The sequence below is a fragment of the Polyodon spathula genome, chromosome 45, assembly GCF_017654505.1.
Source record: "Polyodon spathula isolate WHYD16114869_AA chromosome 45, ASM1765450v1, whole genome shotgun sequence".
NCBI classification, from domain to species: domain Eukaryota; kingdom Metazoa; phylum Chordata; class Actinopteri; order Acipenseriformes; family Polyodontidae; genus Polyodon; species Polyodon spathula.
In genome coordinates this window covers 673,653-693,274 of record NC_054578.1, presented here as the reverse complement: position 1 = coordinate 693,274, position 19,622 = coordinate 673,653, and the positions used below count along the sequence as shown (strand labels likewise).

General features: G+C 41.4%; 3 protein-coding genes across 3 annotated transcripts in view; all 3 read right to left on the bottom strand.

Moving 5' to 3' along the window:
- Positions 1-19,622, bottom strand: part of LOC121305860 — a 189,323-nt gene that overhangs the window by 168,881 nt on the left and 820 nt on the right. The window lies entirely within an intron of this gene.
- On the bottom strand, positions 3,407-6,245 carry LOC121306026 (zinc finger protein 436-like). Its single transcript, XM_041237749.1, has 3 exons — positions 6,086-6,245; positions 5,744-5,751; positions 3,407-4,061 (listed from the first exon to the last, which is right to left on the bottom strand). Exons 1-3 carry the CDS (start codon positions 6,243-6,245, stop codon positions 3,504-3,506), a joined length of 726 nt encoding a protein of 241 aa, XP_041093683.1. The 3' UTR covers positions 3,407-3,503.
- LOC121305965 (zinc finger protein 331-like) lies at positions 13,415-19,107 on the bottom strand. The gene is made up of 4 exons (XM_041237684.1): positions 18,991-19,107; positions 16,301-16,603; positions 15,193-15,237; positions 13,415-14,708 (listed from the first exon to the last, which is right to left on the bottom strand). Exons 1-4 carry the CDS (start codon positions 19,085-19,087, stop codon positions 14,146-14,148), a joined length of 1,008 nt encoding a protein of 335 aa, XP_041093618.1. The 5' UTR covers positions 19,088-19,107; the 3' UTR covers positions 13,415-14,145.

Here is a 19,622-nt window from a genome sequence, read left to right as displayed (position 1 = left end):
GTGTCAATATATTGAACCTGTATTACAAAGCGAAAGTGCATTGCAGAGCCAAAACTAACAATATTTATGCTTAATTGAAAAGTCACCTGTACAGTAATAGTTAATTATTCAGTTAGTTATACAATAGGACTTGTTTACTGTAGTGATTATTGTATTTATTTTGCTTTGAGCTGTAAGAAGATGATGACACAAACTGTTTTTGTAGGAAGTATGTAAAAATTTTAAGTAAAACCTTAGAAAATAAGACTGGCGTAGTTAAGGTTTGAACGAAGGTCCTGGTTAAAGTCGATTTTACAGCCAGCTCAAAAGGGGGGTAAAACCCCACCAATACGCACGAAAATGTTTGCATGGTTGGAGTGGCAGGTTAGCAAACCCTGTGAACGGGGCAGCATTTGGTTAAATACTTTTTGATACAGAGTGGCGTAAAAAACAGCTGTTGTGTTTTATTGTTTTTAGAAATGATTAAGATGCTTTTATACACCTGTATCTCAAAAGTATAGCAAATTAAAAGAACCACGCTTGGCTTACACAGTCCCGGGGGTGTAGACGTGCAACAGGGTCTTAATATATTTGGGGGTGTCCTAGTTTTACAGAAATTGAACCCCAAAGATAGCGGTCTGACGTCGTTGCCAGGCGGAGGGACCGTTCCATTGCACTGAACAGGGAGTCATGGACTATATAGTTCAGCACACGCGGGTCACATCTGTGTTTCTGTCTGGATTAAAACTGGTAATCCGTCAATGTTTTTTTTTTTTTTTTTTTTTTGTGTGTGTGTTTGTGCCTTTAAGACTGGGGAAACTAATTTGTTTTTTCATTTAGAAATAAGATTTTCACCCCCCCCCCCACACTTTTGTTGTCATGGTACGATCTGGAGTTCAATGATATATTTCCATTCCACAAACAAGTCTGTGCTGCTGTCAGTATTAAAACTGTTAACTTCTCCGTGCTTTTAAATAATAAAACATGATAAATTAGTGACCCTGTGTATAGCGTTATTTATTGTGCAATTAAGATTACAATTAATCTGATGAGGACGCCTCCTCTAGCAAGTACAGCAATTACAAGCAACACTGTTACAGTACGGATTTCATTCAGAGATACGTACCGATGTCCACATTTAGCAACGTTTAACAATAACAAAATGTTGGTTGACAACAGGACACGAACGATAACATGCCCCTGCTTACAGTATTTCAAAGAATATTTTAGCTCATTTTTATGTGTTTGTGATTTAAAATTGCATTTTTATTTGTAAAATCATGACAAGAACAGGTAAAAACTCACTTAAACAGTAACTCTGAAATCCAGTAGGGATATTTGGAGTCATTCCTACATTGTTCACATTTATAAAGTCAAACAATTATTTAAAAAAAACACTCCAAAAATAGTGTGCATAACACCTTGGGATACACACATAGTTCTAGTTTACAATTCCGAAATTACCAAAGCATATGATAATTTTTTTTTACAATATCTGCGTTTTAAAACGCTGCATTCTCAAATTTCACTTGATTTCAATAAGTTAATGTGAGGGAACTTATTATGTCTGGGGTTTAGTTGGTTCGCCACTAAAGTAGAACTACAGCTTATTATTTTAGCAAGATCAGAGGTTCCTCTTGGTTGTGAACGTATATATTTTTTACTTAAAACACAATAGTGTGATATTATAAAATGGGTATTTTAAATACTCTTTCCTGATTGGTCAAAACATGTGGGTGTTGATATTACAGTTTATCACCAAAGACTCAAATCACGCCACTAGAATTTAGAAGAAAAAAAATGGCAGACATATTGGAATTGATCTCAATAAACATGACTGACGAGTTTTATGTTAATGAGATATTGAATGACTCTGATTAACGATTCATTAAAAGTAGTGGGGAATTAAAAAATATGTAAATCAATTGAAAACTCGCCATTCTGATCGCTCTGCTCCTTCCCCCTGAACCACAGTTTTTCCCGTCCCATTCTGAAAAAAAGAGTTATACTGTCAGCTTTTTAAAAAAGATTCGGGTCATTCTCAAGAGGCTTTGGCGGTTGATGGATGCTTTGTTGCTGCTGCCCGCAGTCTGTTGCTTGTCCTGCTGTCCCCGGTCCCAGCCCTTGCACAGCTGTGTGATCTGATGAAGAACGTTTATAAACGCATCTCGACAATTCCTGCCGTACCTTTCTCTCCAGATCAGTTTGTCCAGGTACGATGGTGTCATCTCTTCTGCCGTGCCCTGTATTGTTTTAAATCGTTTCTTAAATGGCCCGGTAGTTTTCCATGTTATCCAGACATAAAGTGCAAAGTCAGCTTGACAAGTAACCGGTTGTCCCACGCAAATAACGTCTTTCTCACAACAGGTAGCACAAACCTGTATGGATGCCTCACTACCCCATCTAACAAAGGACAATCAAAAAAATGATAATAAAAATCACTCTCACCTGATACTGTCTTGTGAGGAAGGGTCTGCGTGGTTTAAAGGCAGACTCGTTTCTGCTGTGTCATGAAGAAAATGGCCACTACTGTTTTACTTTAAAATTCAATGAACAAACCAAGAACTGCAAGAAGTATAACAAAGCAAATAAAGAAAAACTACATCTTCACTGGCAATGTTCAATTCAACATCTAGAAAATCCTTTAAGGCAGAAGGATATTTCGTAAAAATGACTTATTTATTAATTAAACTTTAAGTTTTGGTTTTTTTTTTTCAATTTAGTTTGTTAACACATTTTATAAGCGCAATAAGGCACTTCAGGGTGTGTGATCTACTCTAATATCACCAAACCCTGGGTAGTTGAAGCCACTTAGATTATATCACACCCCTTGTTGTGCCTTACTGCTTAGTTAGAATGGCTCAAGTTAACAATATATATTTTATGACTTGGGTTCCACTAAATGCTTGATAGTGCTGATTAACAAACAAAGAAAAAGAATAGCATACTTGAGTCCAGCCTGGAGGGATGCAAAGAGAAGCCCAGCGTTTGCTCCTTGCTCCAGGGGTTTAGCCGTGAAGAAGCCAAGCCGCAGTCCTGCCTTTGCAGCGATGCGACAGCCTTTTCCTTCTGGTTTTAATAGAAAAGTGTTTAGCAGTTGATGAGCAGTTTCTTGGCAGTTTCCAAGTACAGGCATTAGTTACTGTGGTAATGCAGACAGGAAATGGTCAACTTTCAAATAGAGGGAATATTTGTTTAGTTCTGTGACCTGCCCCAACATTGAAACAAAGGTAATTAAGTCCTGGCAGAGAGCCATGTGTCCCCATCAATAGATGTTTATTGATTAATTAATATTTAAAGTTTCAGTCAGTCTCTCTCTTACCAGTGAGGGTGTGAAATAGTGTCTGCTTCTTTGTAAATGTGTTAAAAGTGTCTGTTTAATTTGAAACTCTGATGCCTGATTGGAATGCTATTATTTTGTCTATTTCAAAGTGTAAACGCAGGATTTTGAGACAGGCTTGTTTGTTGAATTTGTTGGCGTTTCTTTAAGACTTCCTAATTCAGTAATGCACTTCCCACACTCATTACAGTGGTGCGGTTTCTCTCCTGTGAATTCGCTGGTGATTTTTAAGATGTTCTAATCGAGAGAACCTCTTGTCACATTCATCACAGTGGTGTGGTTTCTCTCCTGTGTGACTGCGCTGGTGTCTTTTAAGGCTCTCTGTTTGATTGAAACTCCTCCCACATTCATTACAGTGGTGTGGTTTCTCTCCTGTGTGAGTTTGCTGGTGTTTTTTAAGATGTGCTAAATAATTGAAACGCATCTCACATTCATAACAGTGATATGGTTTCTCTCCTGCATGAATTCGTTGGTGTTTTTTAAGATTTCCTAATTCAGTGAAGCTCTTCCCACAATCATTACAGCGGTGCGGTTTCTCTCCTGTGTGAATTCGCTGGTGATGTGTAAGATGTTCTAATCGAGAGAATCTCTTCTCACATTCATTACAGTGATACGGTTTCTCTCCTTTGTGACTGCGCTGGTGTCTTTTAAGGTTTGATAAACAACTGAATGTCTTCCCACAATCAGCACAAGGGAAAGGGAGTCCATCCTGCGTGATTTCCCTTGCGAGTTTTAGGGGAGCCTAAATGACGGGAACTCTTCCCATCTTCAGTAGAACAAGACAAAAGTGTCAAGTTTCCCCGGGGTTCAGAATTGTTCAAAACGTTTTTAAAATGTTCTTCTTGGGGTGTCCTCTCTCTGTGTTTCTTGCACCGCGGTTTGCCAGTAGAAGAGCTTTTGCACTGGGATGATGGAGTGGAGTTGTGTTCTCCTTTGGAAGCAAAAGAAAGAAAGGTTATTGTAAAGCACTCTTAAACATTTACTCTTCTAAAGAGAGTCCTCTCATAACCATGAACGTATTGATACTTTCCTGTTATGCTACACCACAAATATTGTACTTACATTATACAGCTATGTCTCTGTTCCTATGAACAAGTGTGAAGGAAAAGGTCATTTTCACGTGAAGATCTTTTTATTCAATGTCCTTGTGACAGGGTGCCCCACCCCTTTATATGATATGCGCGATGTGCATGTTATTTGTATTATTATTTTCATTTTTTTTCATTTCTCGTTTGTGTGTGTGTGTGTATATATATATATATATGAATGAATGATTAATTGTTGTGATGAACTGCATTATATTATGTTAGTTGGCAACCTAACCCATCCTAACTGAACAATTGTGGTTAATTGATTGCCAATTGTGTAATTAACTCCTAACGACCTCATCCACAAGGACCAGGCTTCACCTGAGTAGTTGGTGTTTGGAGCCGAGAACAGTCACACAGAGAGAAGGAATCACATATTAAAACGATTGCTACCAGTTTACGATAACCCTACAGGTACTTGTGTGTTTTGTGTTTTGTTGCTTTGTCCCTCGTGCCGATTTATTTTGTCGTCTTATTTTTCTGCTGCGTACTGCTTCCTGGTCTGTGACATCACCACACACGCCACTCAAGGCATCCTTGTGACACGTGGTGTCCCTCGTGAGACGGCAAGGCTAGGTGGGTCAGGGTGTCCTCAGGTCACTGCGCACCAGTGACCCCTGTAGTCTGGCTGGGCGCCTGCAGGCTTGCCTGTAAGCTGCCCAGGGCTGCGTTGTCCTCCGATGCTGTAGCTCTGAGGTGGCTGCATGGTTAGTCTGAAGCGTGTAAAGAACCAGGAGGCTGACGGCACTTTGGGAGAAAATAAAAACAAGTGTTTTTTCACCCGAGTACCTGCCTGTGTGCGTCTCTGTGTGTGCGTCTCTGTGTGTGCGTCTCTGTGTGCGTGTCTCTGTGTGTGCGTCTCTCTGTCAGCTTACTGGTCTGGGTACGTCGTCATCTACTTGGTGTGCACATTACAACATGGCATCGAATGCAAGAGGTACCAGCGTTTACCATGCACTCCTTAAATCAAAAAGTCAAAACTGAATAAAGCAGAGAAGAAAAGGCCAATAAAGCTGTAAACAGAGCTGGAGCGAACCTCTGAAGTGACCAAAACATTTAAAGAAACAAAACAGCCCTGATAGAAAAGAGCATGGCATGACAATCAGTCTTCAGATAGAAGCGAGACCCTGACAGAAGTGGCTGAATACTGAACGGATGTATGCTGTCTTAGCATTGATATCTACCGGGTGCAACATTATTTTTAAATATTTAGATAAATTTGTTTCGTAACTGTGTCTCAGTTCAGTTAGCTGTACCCTGAAGACCTATTTAAATAATAGACACTTAACATAATGAAAAACTTGTCTTGAGCACGTTTAAGGATATTTACATGTACATTAGGTCCTGCAAACATTAAAACCTATGTTAGTTGGATCATAAAAACAGTCCAGTTTACAATACTTTAGACAGAAATACTGTTTCCATGTAAATTAAGTCGTCAATAGTATTGTCATATAGTGACATGGTATTGTAACAAGCAGGTTTCAAAAAGGGGGGGGGGGGTAAATTATTGATGGGTAATGTAAACAAACTGGACTGTCAACACATTTATGGTGTAGTACAGTGAAGAAGCCAAACAAAAACGAATGACTCCCTTACATAGTATTTCACAAGCTTTCGTCCCCTATTTCAATGAAGCCCCCTCCCCTCTACAGATCTGCATTCCAGTTTCCCTCACCTCTCTCAGCGATGCTAGAAGGTGGTGTTTCCTCCTGCAGGATCCGCTCATTGGCCTGGTCGCACCCCAGCTCAGTCACTTCCTCCTTGATCTCAACAGTCCTGTTTGCAGAAACAACCCATCGAATAGGAAGCTCTGGGCTGATGTGAGCTGCTTCCATCTCAGAAACTTCCTGTGAGCGAGGCTGATCCGTTCTCACTGAAGAAAAGGAAACAGGACTGTTAGTGTGTCATTTCAGATTGCATATAAAGTGCTTTGATTTGAATTATCGCAGAACTTATGAAATTATGTATTAATCCCATTTATTAAACTTCACATATCAGGCATCATTTTTTGTGTCTTGACATGTTTCCAATATGACTTCCCCTGTGGTTAATGCAACAGACAGACAAATTAACTAAAAGCATGTGCTCGGGGGCTGATCTACTGTGGAAACGTTTGTTACAAGAGCCGCTGACCCCCTTCCGACGCCCCCTCGGGACACACCTGTTCAGAGAGCACCTGCAAACCTCACAGCCCTCCTCTATACTGGACTGCACGGCACCCCATTGTATGAGTTTATATGCATTATATACACTTTCAAACATAATAAAATATATATATAATATAATGTGCACGATAATATTACCAAATGTTTGAGGGTTTGTTTCCGAACACAAAAATGACGTATTATAAATTGCTCTCACTCAATTATGAATCTGCAGCATTTGACTGATCATTTATGTTCAGAGCTGCCCTTCCATGTAAACTGTGATGCACAATACATGCAGTATAGTTGTGAGTACACTGGGGGAGCTGCATATGGGGCAGAAAAGGATTAAACGCAGCGCTCAAGTGTTTTTCTATTTATTTTATGTGAATTGCCCCAGCGTTTTGTTTACAGGTTGAAGCCCCTCGTTAACAGAGTTTCAAGTATCCGGGAGATCCTGTTTTTCTTGATTATTAGGCTATTTTCTTGTTAAGCGATGAATCCAGAGCTAAAAGTTAACTTTAAGGCAGTAGTGAGGATTCGCTATCTATCTGCAAAGTAGGTATCATAACTGTCTTATTCAGTAGCGGTTTATTCAACTAATAATTATATATAAAAATAATTGAAAAAATAAACACCTCCCTGCTCTCTTAAGTGGACTGAATATCCCAAACTGTCACATGGTAGGGTGATATTTAAATCGGTAAGTATTTATTGAAGCCCCCTTGTGCTCAACGAAGTATTGAAAGTAATGCAATTCCACGCAAGATAGGAAGTCGTGTGCACGGGATAGTAGCGAGATGGTTAGAATTAAAAACTTGTGCAATTTTCTTTCACACAGATCCCAAAGAGAGCATTCCTCAATCTGAAGCACAGGAGGGGCCAAGGATAGAAGCCGTTTACACACAAGAGGAGTCCTGTGACCAGGAGTGGTGTGCGAGTCTAAAGCAGGTTACAGAGCTGGCGTGTGTTAAAGATGAAGAGGTCCCTCGACTGGAATGTGTTCCTGTTAAAGAGGAATTCATAGAACAGGAATGTGTCCCCATCGCAGAGGAAGATCCTACTGAAAATAATGCCTGTGCACTTGAGGAGAACAACAAGCTGGGATCCAGCCTGTGTGATGATCGTCCACCTGAATGTGAACTGGGGTTTAGAGGTAATTATACAAAACAAGCATCACTGAGCTGACTGTTAACCTTGCAGAAACTGGTTACTAAACCGTAGAGATGTGCTGAAGATTGACATGTTTCGTCATTCCAGCTCAGTTTAACCTAACTGCTATGCCAACAGCTTGCAAGTTGCAACACTACTGTCCTTGCTACTGTGACCCCTGCTAGATGTGCACCCACTATCATGCCTGTTTCGAATGCTGTTAGATCTTTCCCTGTCTCTGGTAGACTGTTTGCAGTTGTGCTGCTCCCACAGCTTTATAGTGGTGCTGGGATCACATGTCTCATCAGTGGGTGATGCCAAATCCAGTCGGGTTGCTAAGTGTCAGCAGAAGAAACATTTCAATACAGCACTTGCATGTAAACCTGATCTTATACTTGTATTCCTCATAGTGATATTAAGAGGGGTGGAAATCAGTGGCTGGTAAATGTGAGTGATATTAACCAGAGTGTGTTAATAATCAGAGTGATATTCTCAAGCATTTGTCCTTATTGACACCCATTATATTCTGCCTGGCGAATGTCAATGCGATGATAATGAAAGGAGGCTGGTGTTAACAGGAGTGATATTAAGCGGGTTTGACTGTATTCTCATCAGAGTTCACTCTAGGAGTTGGTCATGGTTATGAAGGGAAGCCCTGCAGAAGAGTGAATGTGTAGGAATGCTTTATAATAACCTTTATCTCTTTTTTTTAGCTTCAACAGGAGATGAAGAACAACATGACTCTGCTCCATCACCCCACTGCAAAAACTCTTCTAGCATCAAACCACAGAGCAAGAAACAGACAGATGACACCCCAAGACGAACATTTAAAAACATCGAGAGTTCAAATTCCTTCTGTAGAAGACAGGCAACCACTTCCTCTGGAGCGTACAGAGACTGCACGTTATTTGAGCGTGAACAGTTCTGAAACCTGGGGCAACTTCAAGACCTTGCCTTGTTCTACTCGAGGTGGGAAGAGTTCCCATCAATTAGGCTCTCCTAAAACTCGCAAGGGAAATAAGAGGAAAGGCTCCCTTACCCTGTGCTGTTTGTTCGAAGACTTTCAGCCGTTTATCGCATCTTAAGAGACACCATCTCGGTCACGCAGGAGAGAAACCACACCGCTGCAATGAGTGTGGGAAGCACTTTACTGAATTAGGGAGTCTTAAAAGACACAAACAAATTCATACAAGATAACACTGTAATAAATGTGGGGAGAGATTCAGTTTAATAGAAAATCTTAAAACACCCCAACGAATTCACACCCGAGAATCCCCGAATGTTGGCAAAGATTAAATCTGGTGGGACTCCTTCAAAAACTGGAATTTCCTGCAAGACAAAAATCCTGACACTGCAAGAACAACTGCAGTATCGTCAAGAAGGAGCGTCTCGCAGTAAAATGGGCAGTCGAGTCACTCCAGTACTGTTTCGCCGCTCCCGAGTCAGCGCGGGGGTGGTAGCGGTGAGCTGAGCCTAAAAATAATGGGCTATTCTAAACTGGGAGAAAACGATTTTTAAAAAAACAAATTGGCGACTACTAATTTATATTTTTTTTAGAATTAATTTAATAAGCCTTATTAAAAGCCTACATTACATACATGTCTTCCTCTACTAATTTCTACCAACCACCCTATTGCTACTATGCTTTGGTTTAGCTTCCCAGTGTGTGGAGTTCATCAGACGAGGCAACATGATGATGATTACCTGTAATATGGTTTGTCTGTAGTATGAGGAACTCCACAGTCTTTTCTTTACTGTATTTATTTTTGAAATTTGGATAATGATGGTGTGTCAGGGTCTTATTCGGGTCACGCGTGTGGGTCGCCGCTGTTCAAGCACAGAGAGAGACGTGGTGATAATGTTGAAAACGCCGGCGCAGGTTTTATTAACAAAAACAGAAAACGAAAGTAAAATAAAGGCGGTCGTGTGACGTTACCAGCGATGGTAACGCGCAGAGGACTAATACAGCAAACTGCACAAAAAGTGCAAAATAAAAACACAATACAACAAAGTATAAATCAAAAGGTGCTGTGAAAACGGCAAGCCTTGCAGCAGCCCCGATCACAGCGATCGCCGTGCTTTTATACTGACGCGCCCACCTGCCTGCTGGAACAGCAGATTGCTTTCAGCTGCTGCTCCACGCAGACGGGTAATCGTCCCCAGCGGAGCGACACAGCAGCTAAACAATTAATTCAATCAATATTAACAATTAACACAAAAACATATAATAAACTGCATATTTCCATGTGCAAGCTTTGCCACAGATGGGTAGTGACCGGGCGCCAGAAAATATTATATCGGTGATCTCTGGGTAAGAGATCAGCTATTCCGCTTGAACAAGCAGCATGAAGACCAGGTACAAGTAATCATAGTCTTATTCCTAATCACTTCTGTAGGACCATCATGGAAAAGGTAACACTTTGCTGTAATGATCTAGCACAATAAAGAAAGTTAAGATGTTTGTAACACTGTGTCTGGAAAGAAATAGGCCCCTGGTCATCGCAGTAACATCTAATAAGTTTTAGGGGGGAAGATAGGCCCTCCAGAATTTCTAAAACCTTGAACAGACCTCTGAATAAATAAGAGATAGCTGAGGTCAGATGTTGCCAAATATTTCTTCTTCAAATTAAGGGAGAAGATGTTCTTTGTTCTCGTGAGTTGTCAGAATAAAAGAAGCGTGCTTTTAACATCTGGCAAGCAAAGTCAGAGAATGTGAAGAGCAGGCTTAACATCTTGAACTGCAACGCTGCCTTCGACATTAAGCAGGAAAAGTCAACAGCCTACCATATTAGCTCTTCACCGTATTCAGAAAGAAATTGCGAGAAACTTAAATACAAAAAGGAGGTAGAGAGAACTCGACTGCCGGCACTGGTCAAACTTACAGCAAGGGCTTCCCACCAGTCACCGAGTGTCTGACCAGGAATACAGAATGCAAGACAAATTGGGTATTCCACGTTCAGCCAAAAGAGATTTGACGTAATCTATAAATGTAAAGCAAAGAGAGGGTTATAAAGTAAAACAGGGTGTGACCATGAGTCGCTGTGCCATAGACCGGGAGCAAGTGTCATAGCTGGTGGAATCAATTTAATTTAACAATTGAAATTGGCGATAGAATGAATAAGAACAAATAACAAGTGTTAAATTTATGTGCTGTGGATTCTAATTAAGGGATCTATTATTATTAAAACAGGCTGTGAAAGATTGATTACGATTTCGGAATACGGTATCCTGTTAATTAGAATTTACAGAGTTTGTATTTTTATACTTGCCCTTTATATTCAAACAGTTATCCTGTTTACATGTTATATTCATGTTACTTGCTTATTGATTTAAGAACATTACCATTATAGAAAAATTAAGATTTGATGAATGCTTGCTTTTGCTTATAATTGACATGTCACACTGAACCTGAATCTTATCCATTGTTAAACTTAATGTATTGATTATTTTGACATTAATTAACATGTGTCATATTACTTCACTCATCATGACTATAGACTATACAACTGCTGTGTTGTAATTGTTCGGCTATTTAAATTTTCTGATCTTGAGCTTGGTTGCAAGTAATTCATAATTAAGAGTGCTAATTAATTAAAACCATTACACATATCAGCTAGTTACTCTTGATTGGGCATTGTAAACATATTTACTTTTAATTCTTCCTACACTTCAGCTGAAAAACCTAGATGCAAAATATGAACTGCCGTATTCCTTCCAATTAAGACACCCTCGAATTTAAGATGCACACCAAATTTTCTACTGTCAATTTGAGGGAAAAATTAAACCTTAAATAAATACGTAATTACAAAGATACAACCTCATACGTCTATAGAGGCAGTTTGAGGCTGTCTGCTGTCACACAGAGCATTACCGTTATGTGCCGTTTCTCATTTCCAGTCGCGATTACTCACACCTGTTTTTCTCGCAGTTTGTGAACTGTGGTGTTGCTTGGCACGTCGAAAAATACAGGGTATATCTGATCAGCATTTCCAATCTGTCCAAGCTGGTCCTGTTTGTTGGAAACACTCAAATTTTAAAACTCTGCGAGTTCCTCAGGAAGCTGGTGACACTTTGAAAATGCTTGGCTGCACATCATGGATGATTCGAGTTTGGGCAGTAAAGTCTTTTCTTGGAAGTAAGTCACGTTGCTGTTTGTGTACTAGGGTAGTCACATATTTTGTTGGTGATTTTAATACATACATCACTACTGTACTCTTAAGATGCTTTTGAGAAGCAGAAAAGTGTCTTAAATTCTGAGGAATACGGTACTGCATCTTGTAGACCATTCTGATTTTGTTATGTCACGTTAATAATCTATAAAATAGATTTAGCTTTTGTATCCTGCATTGCTGAGTCTCTGTTTGAATTATTATATGAAACTCCCACTAGTGAACAAGTTTCCAGCTCTTTCAAATCAATGCTATGCTCTCGACAGTTCCAAACTGCACACCTCAAACATGGTTTTGTTCTTGACAAAGGCTCTGGAACACAATGGAAACTGAAAAAACAGATTTTTATCAGTAACCTGGGAATAAATGCCAAAGGGGCATACCTTGAACATGTCAGCTCTTGAAATTCGAATAATTAATTTTGTCGTGCTTTATAGATCACATCTAGGGGACACACTGTCTTAAATTGTAGCGTACAACTCACGGGACAAATCCTCCCCATGTTCTGCTTCACAAAAATAATTCCTTTAGGGTCCGAGCTATTTTCGCCTGTTTTTTTATTTTAGGTACATGTCATACACGAAATGAAAGCGGACAGACTAGACTTCCCTAAAAACAGATATTCTGAGACTCGCCTAGTTCAATACAGATAACAAAAACCACAGAAACAGAGCTGCTTTTTAGAAAAAAAAAAACATTGTTTGTAAATTATTTTAGCATGGCCAGCTCATAACTGACAGTGTACAATTAAACTATATGTAGGGAACATTTTGGGGGGGGTCACCATGTCGTCATTTCTCTTAATTTGTAAACATTTTGTGTTAAAATGTTTGTTTACTGCATCGAGGTAGGTGTGGCTTACAGCGCACCAGTAACATTGCAAAACACTCGCATTGATTGATCTCTCCTAACATGGTCTTCTACCAGAAATACAGGATATTGAACACTGGGTGAACCCTAGAGAGAGTCTGGAACCAACTCCCAGGTAATGCTGTTGAAGCCGACACCCTGGGATCCTTCAAGAAGCTGCTCGATGAGATTCTGGGATCAATAAGCTACTAACAACCAAACGAGCAAGATGGGCCGAAACAGATATAGATGCATTTTATCAAAGAAATAACAAAAAGGAAGAAAGTTAAATTAGTAATGAGGACATTAAGCTTAGCAATGGATACAATTCAGGAAATGCTTAAGCTTTAATCAACATTTAGAATCATTTTTCTATAACAATAGAAATCAATAAGCCATCAGCGTGACTATAACGTGTAAATAGAATAACTGTTTGAACATACAGGAGTCAGTTATAAAAAATACAAACTCGGTAAAATTCTGAGTTGAAGCAGTTCTGCATGAAGGAGTGGGCCAGGATTCCTCCACTGCTGCGACGCTGTGAGAGACTGATCAATAACTACAGGAAGCGGTTTTTACTGCTAAAGATGGCACAACCAGCTACTTTTTCACACAGAGGCACTGGGTGTTGCATAACTTTCTTTAATAAATAAATATCAATTTTGTGTTATTTGTTCACTCAGAGCCCCTTTTATCTAATATTCGATTTTGGTTGAAGATCTGATAATATTTTCACTGTACTGTATATATCCCTTAATTAGAATCCACGGCACCTCAATTTAGAACCCATTATATTTGTTCTTATTCATTCTATATGTATTGTAGCACCAGTTTCAACTGTTAAGTTGTTTCCAACAGCTATTACACTCCCCCCTGGTCTATTCAGCACAGCGACTCCTGGCCACACCCTTTTATACTCTCTCTTTGCTTACACATGTACTACATTACTGTGTCTGTATTCCTGGTCAGACATAGCAAGTCTCGCTCAGTGACTGGAGGGAATCTCTTGCTGTAAATTTGACCGGTGCCGGCAGACCAAATCAGTTCATTTATTGGTTTTATCATCTATTGGCTCAAAGTTTGTTGATGGCGATCCAGTTGGTAATGTTCTCTTTACCCCCTTTTTGTATTAAAAGTTTCTCCCAATTTTAACCAAATTCTGGGACGTTCCTTTTGAATGTGGTGAAGAGCTCATAGGTTAGGCTGTTGACTGCTGCGCTCTATCATGACTTCTCTTGCTTAATGTCGAAGGCAGCATTGCAGTTCAAGATGTTAAGCCTGCTCTTCACATTCTCTGACTTTGCTTGCCAGATGTTAAAAGCACGCTTCTTTTTTTTTTTCTGAATGACCGTATAACTCCGACCTTGAGAACCAGGCGCCCGTGCTGGGCTGTCTCATTTATTTAGTGGCCTATTCCAGGCTTAGGAATTCGGGACAGCAATGGGATGGGGCTTCACTCTTTTGTGAATTTTATGATGTCTTATAAGGCTTGATAAGTGACAGAAACTCTTCACGCATTCACTACATTTATAAGATTTCTCATTTTGGTGAGAAGAGTGGTGGATTTTGTAGGTTCTCAAATATGTGAAACTCTTGCCACACTGAGCGCAGCGATAAGGTTTTTCTCCAGTGTGAATGCGCTGGTGGGTTTTAAGGTCTGATAGATAACGGAATCTCCTCCCACACTCGGAGCAGCGATGAGGTTTCTCTCCTGTGTGAATACGCTGGTGGACTTTAAGGTCAAATAAACGACGGAATCGCTTCCCGCACTCAGTGCAGTTATGAGGTTTCTCTCCTGTGTGAATGCGCTTGTGCGAGTTAAGACTTTCTAATCGCGTGAAATTATTCCCACACTCAGTGCAGTGATACGGTTTCTCTCCTGTGTGACTGCGCTGGTGTCTTTTAAGGCCTGATAAACAACTGAAACTCTTCCCACAATCAGCACAGGGAAATGAAGTCCCTCTTTTGAGATTTCCTTTAGCAGCTAGAGAAACAAAGAGAAGAGACAAAAGTTATTGTACAGTACTCTTCCACATTCACTCTTATATAAGGCTTACCCACATAACCATCTGGTAGGGTGAACTCTGACGAGACTGCAGTCAAACTCGCTTAATACCCGCCTCCTTTTATTATAATGAGCTCTGAGACTGCAGTCAAACTCGCTTAATACATGCCTCCTTTTATTATAATGAGCTCCTGTTCATACCAGCCACATTTTATTATCACCACAATAAAAGTAAGATCAGGTTTACATGCAAGTGCTGTATTGAAACGTTTCTTCTGGTGACACTTAGCAACCCGACTGGATTTGGCGTCCCCCAGTGATGAGACCTGTGATCCCAGTGTGAGAAAGACTGCCAGTGCTTTCTCACTAGTACCTGATCTCCTACATTAAACAACCACATCAAATCCAAGCAGAACTAAAATAAAACAGCACTGACAGTAAAGGAAAGCAAAAATATTCTTACCAGCGTGCTGCCTCGCTGCAGTGTGATCCGGTGGAGCGTGCATTCCTGGAATAAAGAAAAAAATACAATAAAATGAGTGTTTAAAAAAACCCAAGCCATTCTAACGCTCCACGTGGAAAGGGAGCGTTCCCATGCAATGTTATGACGCTGCACTGCGGGTCACGAGTTACGCTTGGAAAGGCAGTTTCTCTCTTGTTTGGGGCGGTCACGGTGCCCGCGGTGGCCGGTCTGTGCAGCTATGCGAGCGACGCACTTTCACGTCTAGTTAAAATAGCGGGGGGCGCGCCCACTGAAATGGACAGGGAAGCACTGCTTCTTCATTCACTGTAATGTTAGCTGAACACAGTTTTCAATATTTATTTTAAAGATATAAATGTTGTGTTCTTATTTATCCCTGTATATTGTTAAGAGTATGTATTTGGTATAAATATTGGACTAATGTCTCTCTTCGTTTTTTTGATTACCTATCAAATGATTTGTGGCACGGAGGGGCCAGGATGGGAGGGAGGGAGAGAGAGAACTGTCTGTATAAAGATTCATTAACAGTGCTGTGACTCTGCCTTCAGTAAGTGATTAAGCTAGACCTATTTGTTGGTATTTTTTGTGGAATTTCTTTTTGTTTGTTTATTTTCTTTATTCCTGTCTTTTCCTTCTCCTGACTGGCCAGTTTAATTCAAATACGTTTTTGGTTTTGTTTTTTGCATCTCTGGCTGTTCGACTCCATCCTTGGAACTTTCTGCCTTGTGCATCACTGAATCTGTAAGCTGCTCACCTCTAAACATAACATCTAGCAGACAGGATTGAGCACACCGGCCTCGCACCCAGCACCACTATAAAGCTGTGGGAGCGGCACAACTGCAAACAGTCTACCAGAAACAGGGAAAGATCTAACAGCATTCGAAACAGGCATGATAGAGGGTGCACATCTAGCAGATGCCACAGCAGCAAGGACAGTAGTGTTGCAACTTGCAGGCCATTGGCATAGTAGTTAGGACAACTTGAGCTGGAGCGACCAAAAAATGTCTATCTTCAGCACACTTCTACAATTTAGTAGCTGGTTTCTGCGAGATTAATAGGCAGCTCAGTGTTTCTTGTTTTGTATAATTACCTCTAAACCCCAGTTCGCATTCAGGTGGACGCAGGCTGGATCCCCCCAGCTTGTTCTTCTCAAGTTTACAGGCAGTAGGATCTTCCTCTGCGATGGGGACACATTCCTGTTCTATGAATTCCTCTTTAACAGGAACGCATTCCAGTCGAGGGACCTCTTCATCTTTAACACATGCCAGCTCTGTACCCTGCTTTAGACTCGCACACCACTCCTGGTCAAAGGACTCCTCTTGTGTGTAAACTGCTTCTATCCTTGGCCCCTCCTGTGCTTCAGATTCAGGTACAGCACGGCTCTCTTTGGGATCTGTGTGAATGAAAATTGTACAAAATTATAACTCTTACTTACTAGCCAGTTTCCAAAGCCAGCCCCTTGTCAGAATCCTACTGAGAGATGTCACTGGATCATTCTGGAGGAATTCGTGTGGTTGTGAGGTTGACATGGTTCTGCAGCCTGCAGTGTGTGTATATGTTTTAAGTATACATTTGTAACCTGTGCATCAGCAGAATGACTGTAGCTCAGAGGTCATTCAAGGGTACCACTGTAGCAATTCCCATGCTACATAACGTGGGTGCAAGTCTTACCCACCTGTCCCTTTAATTAGGGTCAGTACCCTGGCCAGGTTAAAACTTCATTTCCCACAGTTCCTTGCAACCACCCTCTGTTCATCCTCTCTCCCCACTGGCTCATTCAAACATCCACTCCTCCAATCTCAGAGCTCCTTAAAAGCCAGCACATGTACTAAAGCTGGCTGATTAGCTCTAGAGGAACGCTCCCTTTCTTGGAGGAATCCATCACAACCTACTTGAGGTCCATCCACGTCTCCTTTGTTACTTTCCGTTTTCCATTTACCAAATTAGTTGTACTGTCTTTGTTTTGTCCACCTTTCCTAGTTATCTGTACCAGCTTTATTCTTACATGTTCCCTGTGATTATTTGTTTTCCTTAATTATTGTCCTTACTGTTTCCAATCTGTCTTATTTTTGTTATTTCTTTATTGGTTCTAACTCCATCTGTATTTTGGTTTTCGTTTTATATTTCATTTGTTGACATTATTGTTCACAACAATAAACTGGTTGTTTGTGAAACTGACACCTCCGACGTCCCTGCTTTTGCTGTCCGTCGCTCTTGTTGACTTATTTAGCTAGAGGAATAGGGCCAGTAGCATCTCCTTAGGGAGGACAGTGCAGATGCTTCTCAGTTGTGCAGAGTGATGGTTTACAACATACTGACAGCGGAGAGATGAAATATCTGTCTTCTGTGGCCCAGAGAGCATTTGAGGTGGCGGCAGAGAGAGAGAGAGAGTTGGGGTGTTTTAATCTGATGGAAGACAACGTGTGTGTGGAAACGTCTTGGTGAACGTTATGTTGACTGCTGCACTGTTCAAGTCAACTGACGGACGTGCGGCGAGGGGAGGAATCTCCTTTAAACACAAGAACACCTCTGGTGAAGACTGAGGGCACCCTCACTGCTCAGCGATGCACTGACAAAGTCCTCAAGGCCCGCAAGCCAATCCAGAAGTGTCTATTTCCCAGCAGGACAATGCAAGGCCGCCCAGCGGTAGGATTGCAATTGCATGACTTCAGGAAAACAATGTTGAGGTCTTGCCCCGGCCAGCTTCTTCTCCTGACCTGAGTCCAACAGCACATCTGTGAGAACAAAAACAATCGCCAGCGCCATCCACCGCGACCAGCCAGCCTTCAGCTGCACAGGAAGAGCGGCGGAGCACCCCACAGCAGTCTGTCCAGAGGCTGATCAGGTCTACGCCTCAACTCTGCCAGGATTGCGTTAAATGCCCAGGGAGGTCATACCCGATACTAACTTTGTAGCGTTTTCATTTGGTCACGTTTCACACTGAAAACGACTCTTTGATCTGTATTTTTTGTTACCATTTTCTGTGATTTTTTTTGGCATCTATGTTTAAAATATTGGATTGAATCCATCAGACCGGAGTGTTGCCTTTCTTGTGCATCAGCATACATAGTTTTTGAAATCCATGATGCATAACTGTAAGATAAGAGTCTCTTAAGGTGGGTTCACTCGAAACATAAGTGACTTAACACAAAGTAGCAGCCCTATATGTCAGGTTTTAATGGACAAGACACATGTCTCAAAATGCCTCCTGTCTTGTCCATAAAAACCTGCTTTTAGTGTTAAACTGTAGTTTACAACGTGATTACAATGTGATTCAGCCCTGTACACCGCAGTACCATGTGCACCGGGCACGGTGGCGCTATGTGCACCGAGAACCGCACACAGCAAGCCATGCGTGCACCTGGTGCATGGGCACCGTGGCACTGAAATACCAAAGGCTGATGCACCAAAGGGTGAACCGAGTTACCAAAGCACCGGGGGTCAGCTGGTGCAGCGGTGCCTACCCGAACCGGGTGTAGCCAGCCACCCGTTCAGCGCGCTGCACGTACCACGGGAGACACACAGGCAGAAGACGCGTGTGGTGGTGGCCGAGTTGAAAGGGAAGGCATTTAAATCCGAATTGCACTAGGAGGGATTTGCAAACGCAGAGCAGTGCTTTCTTACAGTCTGGATCACTTAGTAGCAGCGCTCACGATAACGGACACTTCAAAAGTGTCTTCAGATACATTGTAAACAAGACCACGACAATACGATTTCTTAAAGTCATTTAAAGAGATGCAATCGCCAAGCAATACCATAAACAAAATGAACAAAGCTCACCTCGAAATAATCCCCGCTTCTCGTTCCTCTGAAAGCCTCGTTCACTCCAGTTCATGTTTCTGAGAGGTTGGTTACTGTCCGCATCTGCAGCGCTCATGCATTCCCGCACCGCTTTCAACTCGCTCTCTGATATTTCCAATCTCAGCTTCAGCCTTTCATTCTCTTTCTCCTTCCCAGCCATTGCAATCTGAAACTCGTTCAATTTACTGCCCACAACTCTTGTGATTTCCCACAAGACGGTGTCTACAGCCGCTTTCACTGCGTGCTCGATGGCAGAGCCGAGCTCGTCTTGCAAGAGCGAAACGGACACGCTGACGTCCATCCTCGCCGGGTTCAGTTTGGAGACTCGCGTTGCAGAATTAGCTTTGCAGGCGATAATACTCTGTAAAGTTAGCAGGGACTGCACTTGTGTCTGCCTCTCTAACACACACACACAATTAGAAATGAAAACGTCACTAGCAGTTGCCGTGTGTTGTAGGAATATGGGCGTATTATTGGCTGAGGAAAAACCCTAAAAATCACATCGCGGTGCGCATGGGCTGGCCTCTCCATTGAAGCCAGGGCGGGATGGCAATGGAAAACTGCATTTTAAAAGGAGCCATTGCGGCTCTTGCTGCGTCGTGTTTTACTGT

Excerpts from the sequence above, each read along its gene's own strand:
- LOC121306026 (XM_041237749.1), bottom strand. The coding sequence starts at position 6,245 with ATGGAAGCAGCTCACATCAGCCCAGAGCTTCCTATTCGATGGGTTGTT.
- LOC121305965 (XM_041237684.1), bottom strand. The coding sequence starts at position 19,087 with ATGAGCGCTGCAGATGCGGACAGTAACCAACCTCTCAGAAACATGAAC. Across the intron at positions 15,238-16,300 it reads ATGCGAACTGGGGTTTAGAG|GAATGCACGCTCCACCGGAT; the intron begins GTAATTATACAA and ends TCTTTATTCCAG. Across the intron at positions 14,709-15,192 it reads TGCAGCGAGGCAGCACGCTG|CTGCTAAAGGAAATCTCAAA; the intron begins GTAAGAATATTT and ends TTGTTTCTCTAG.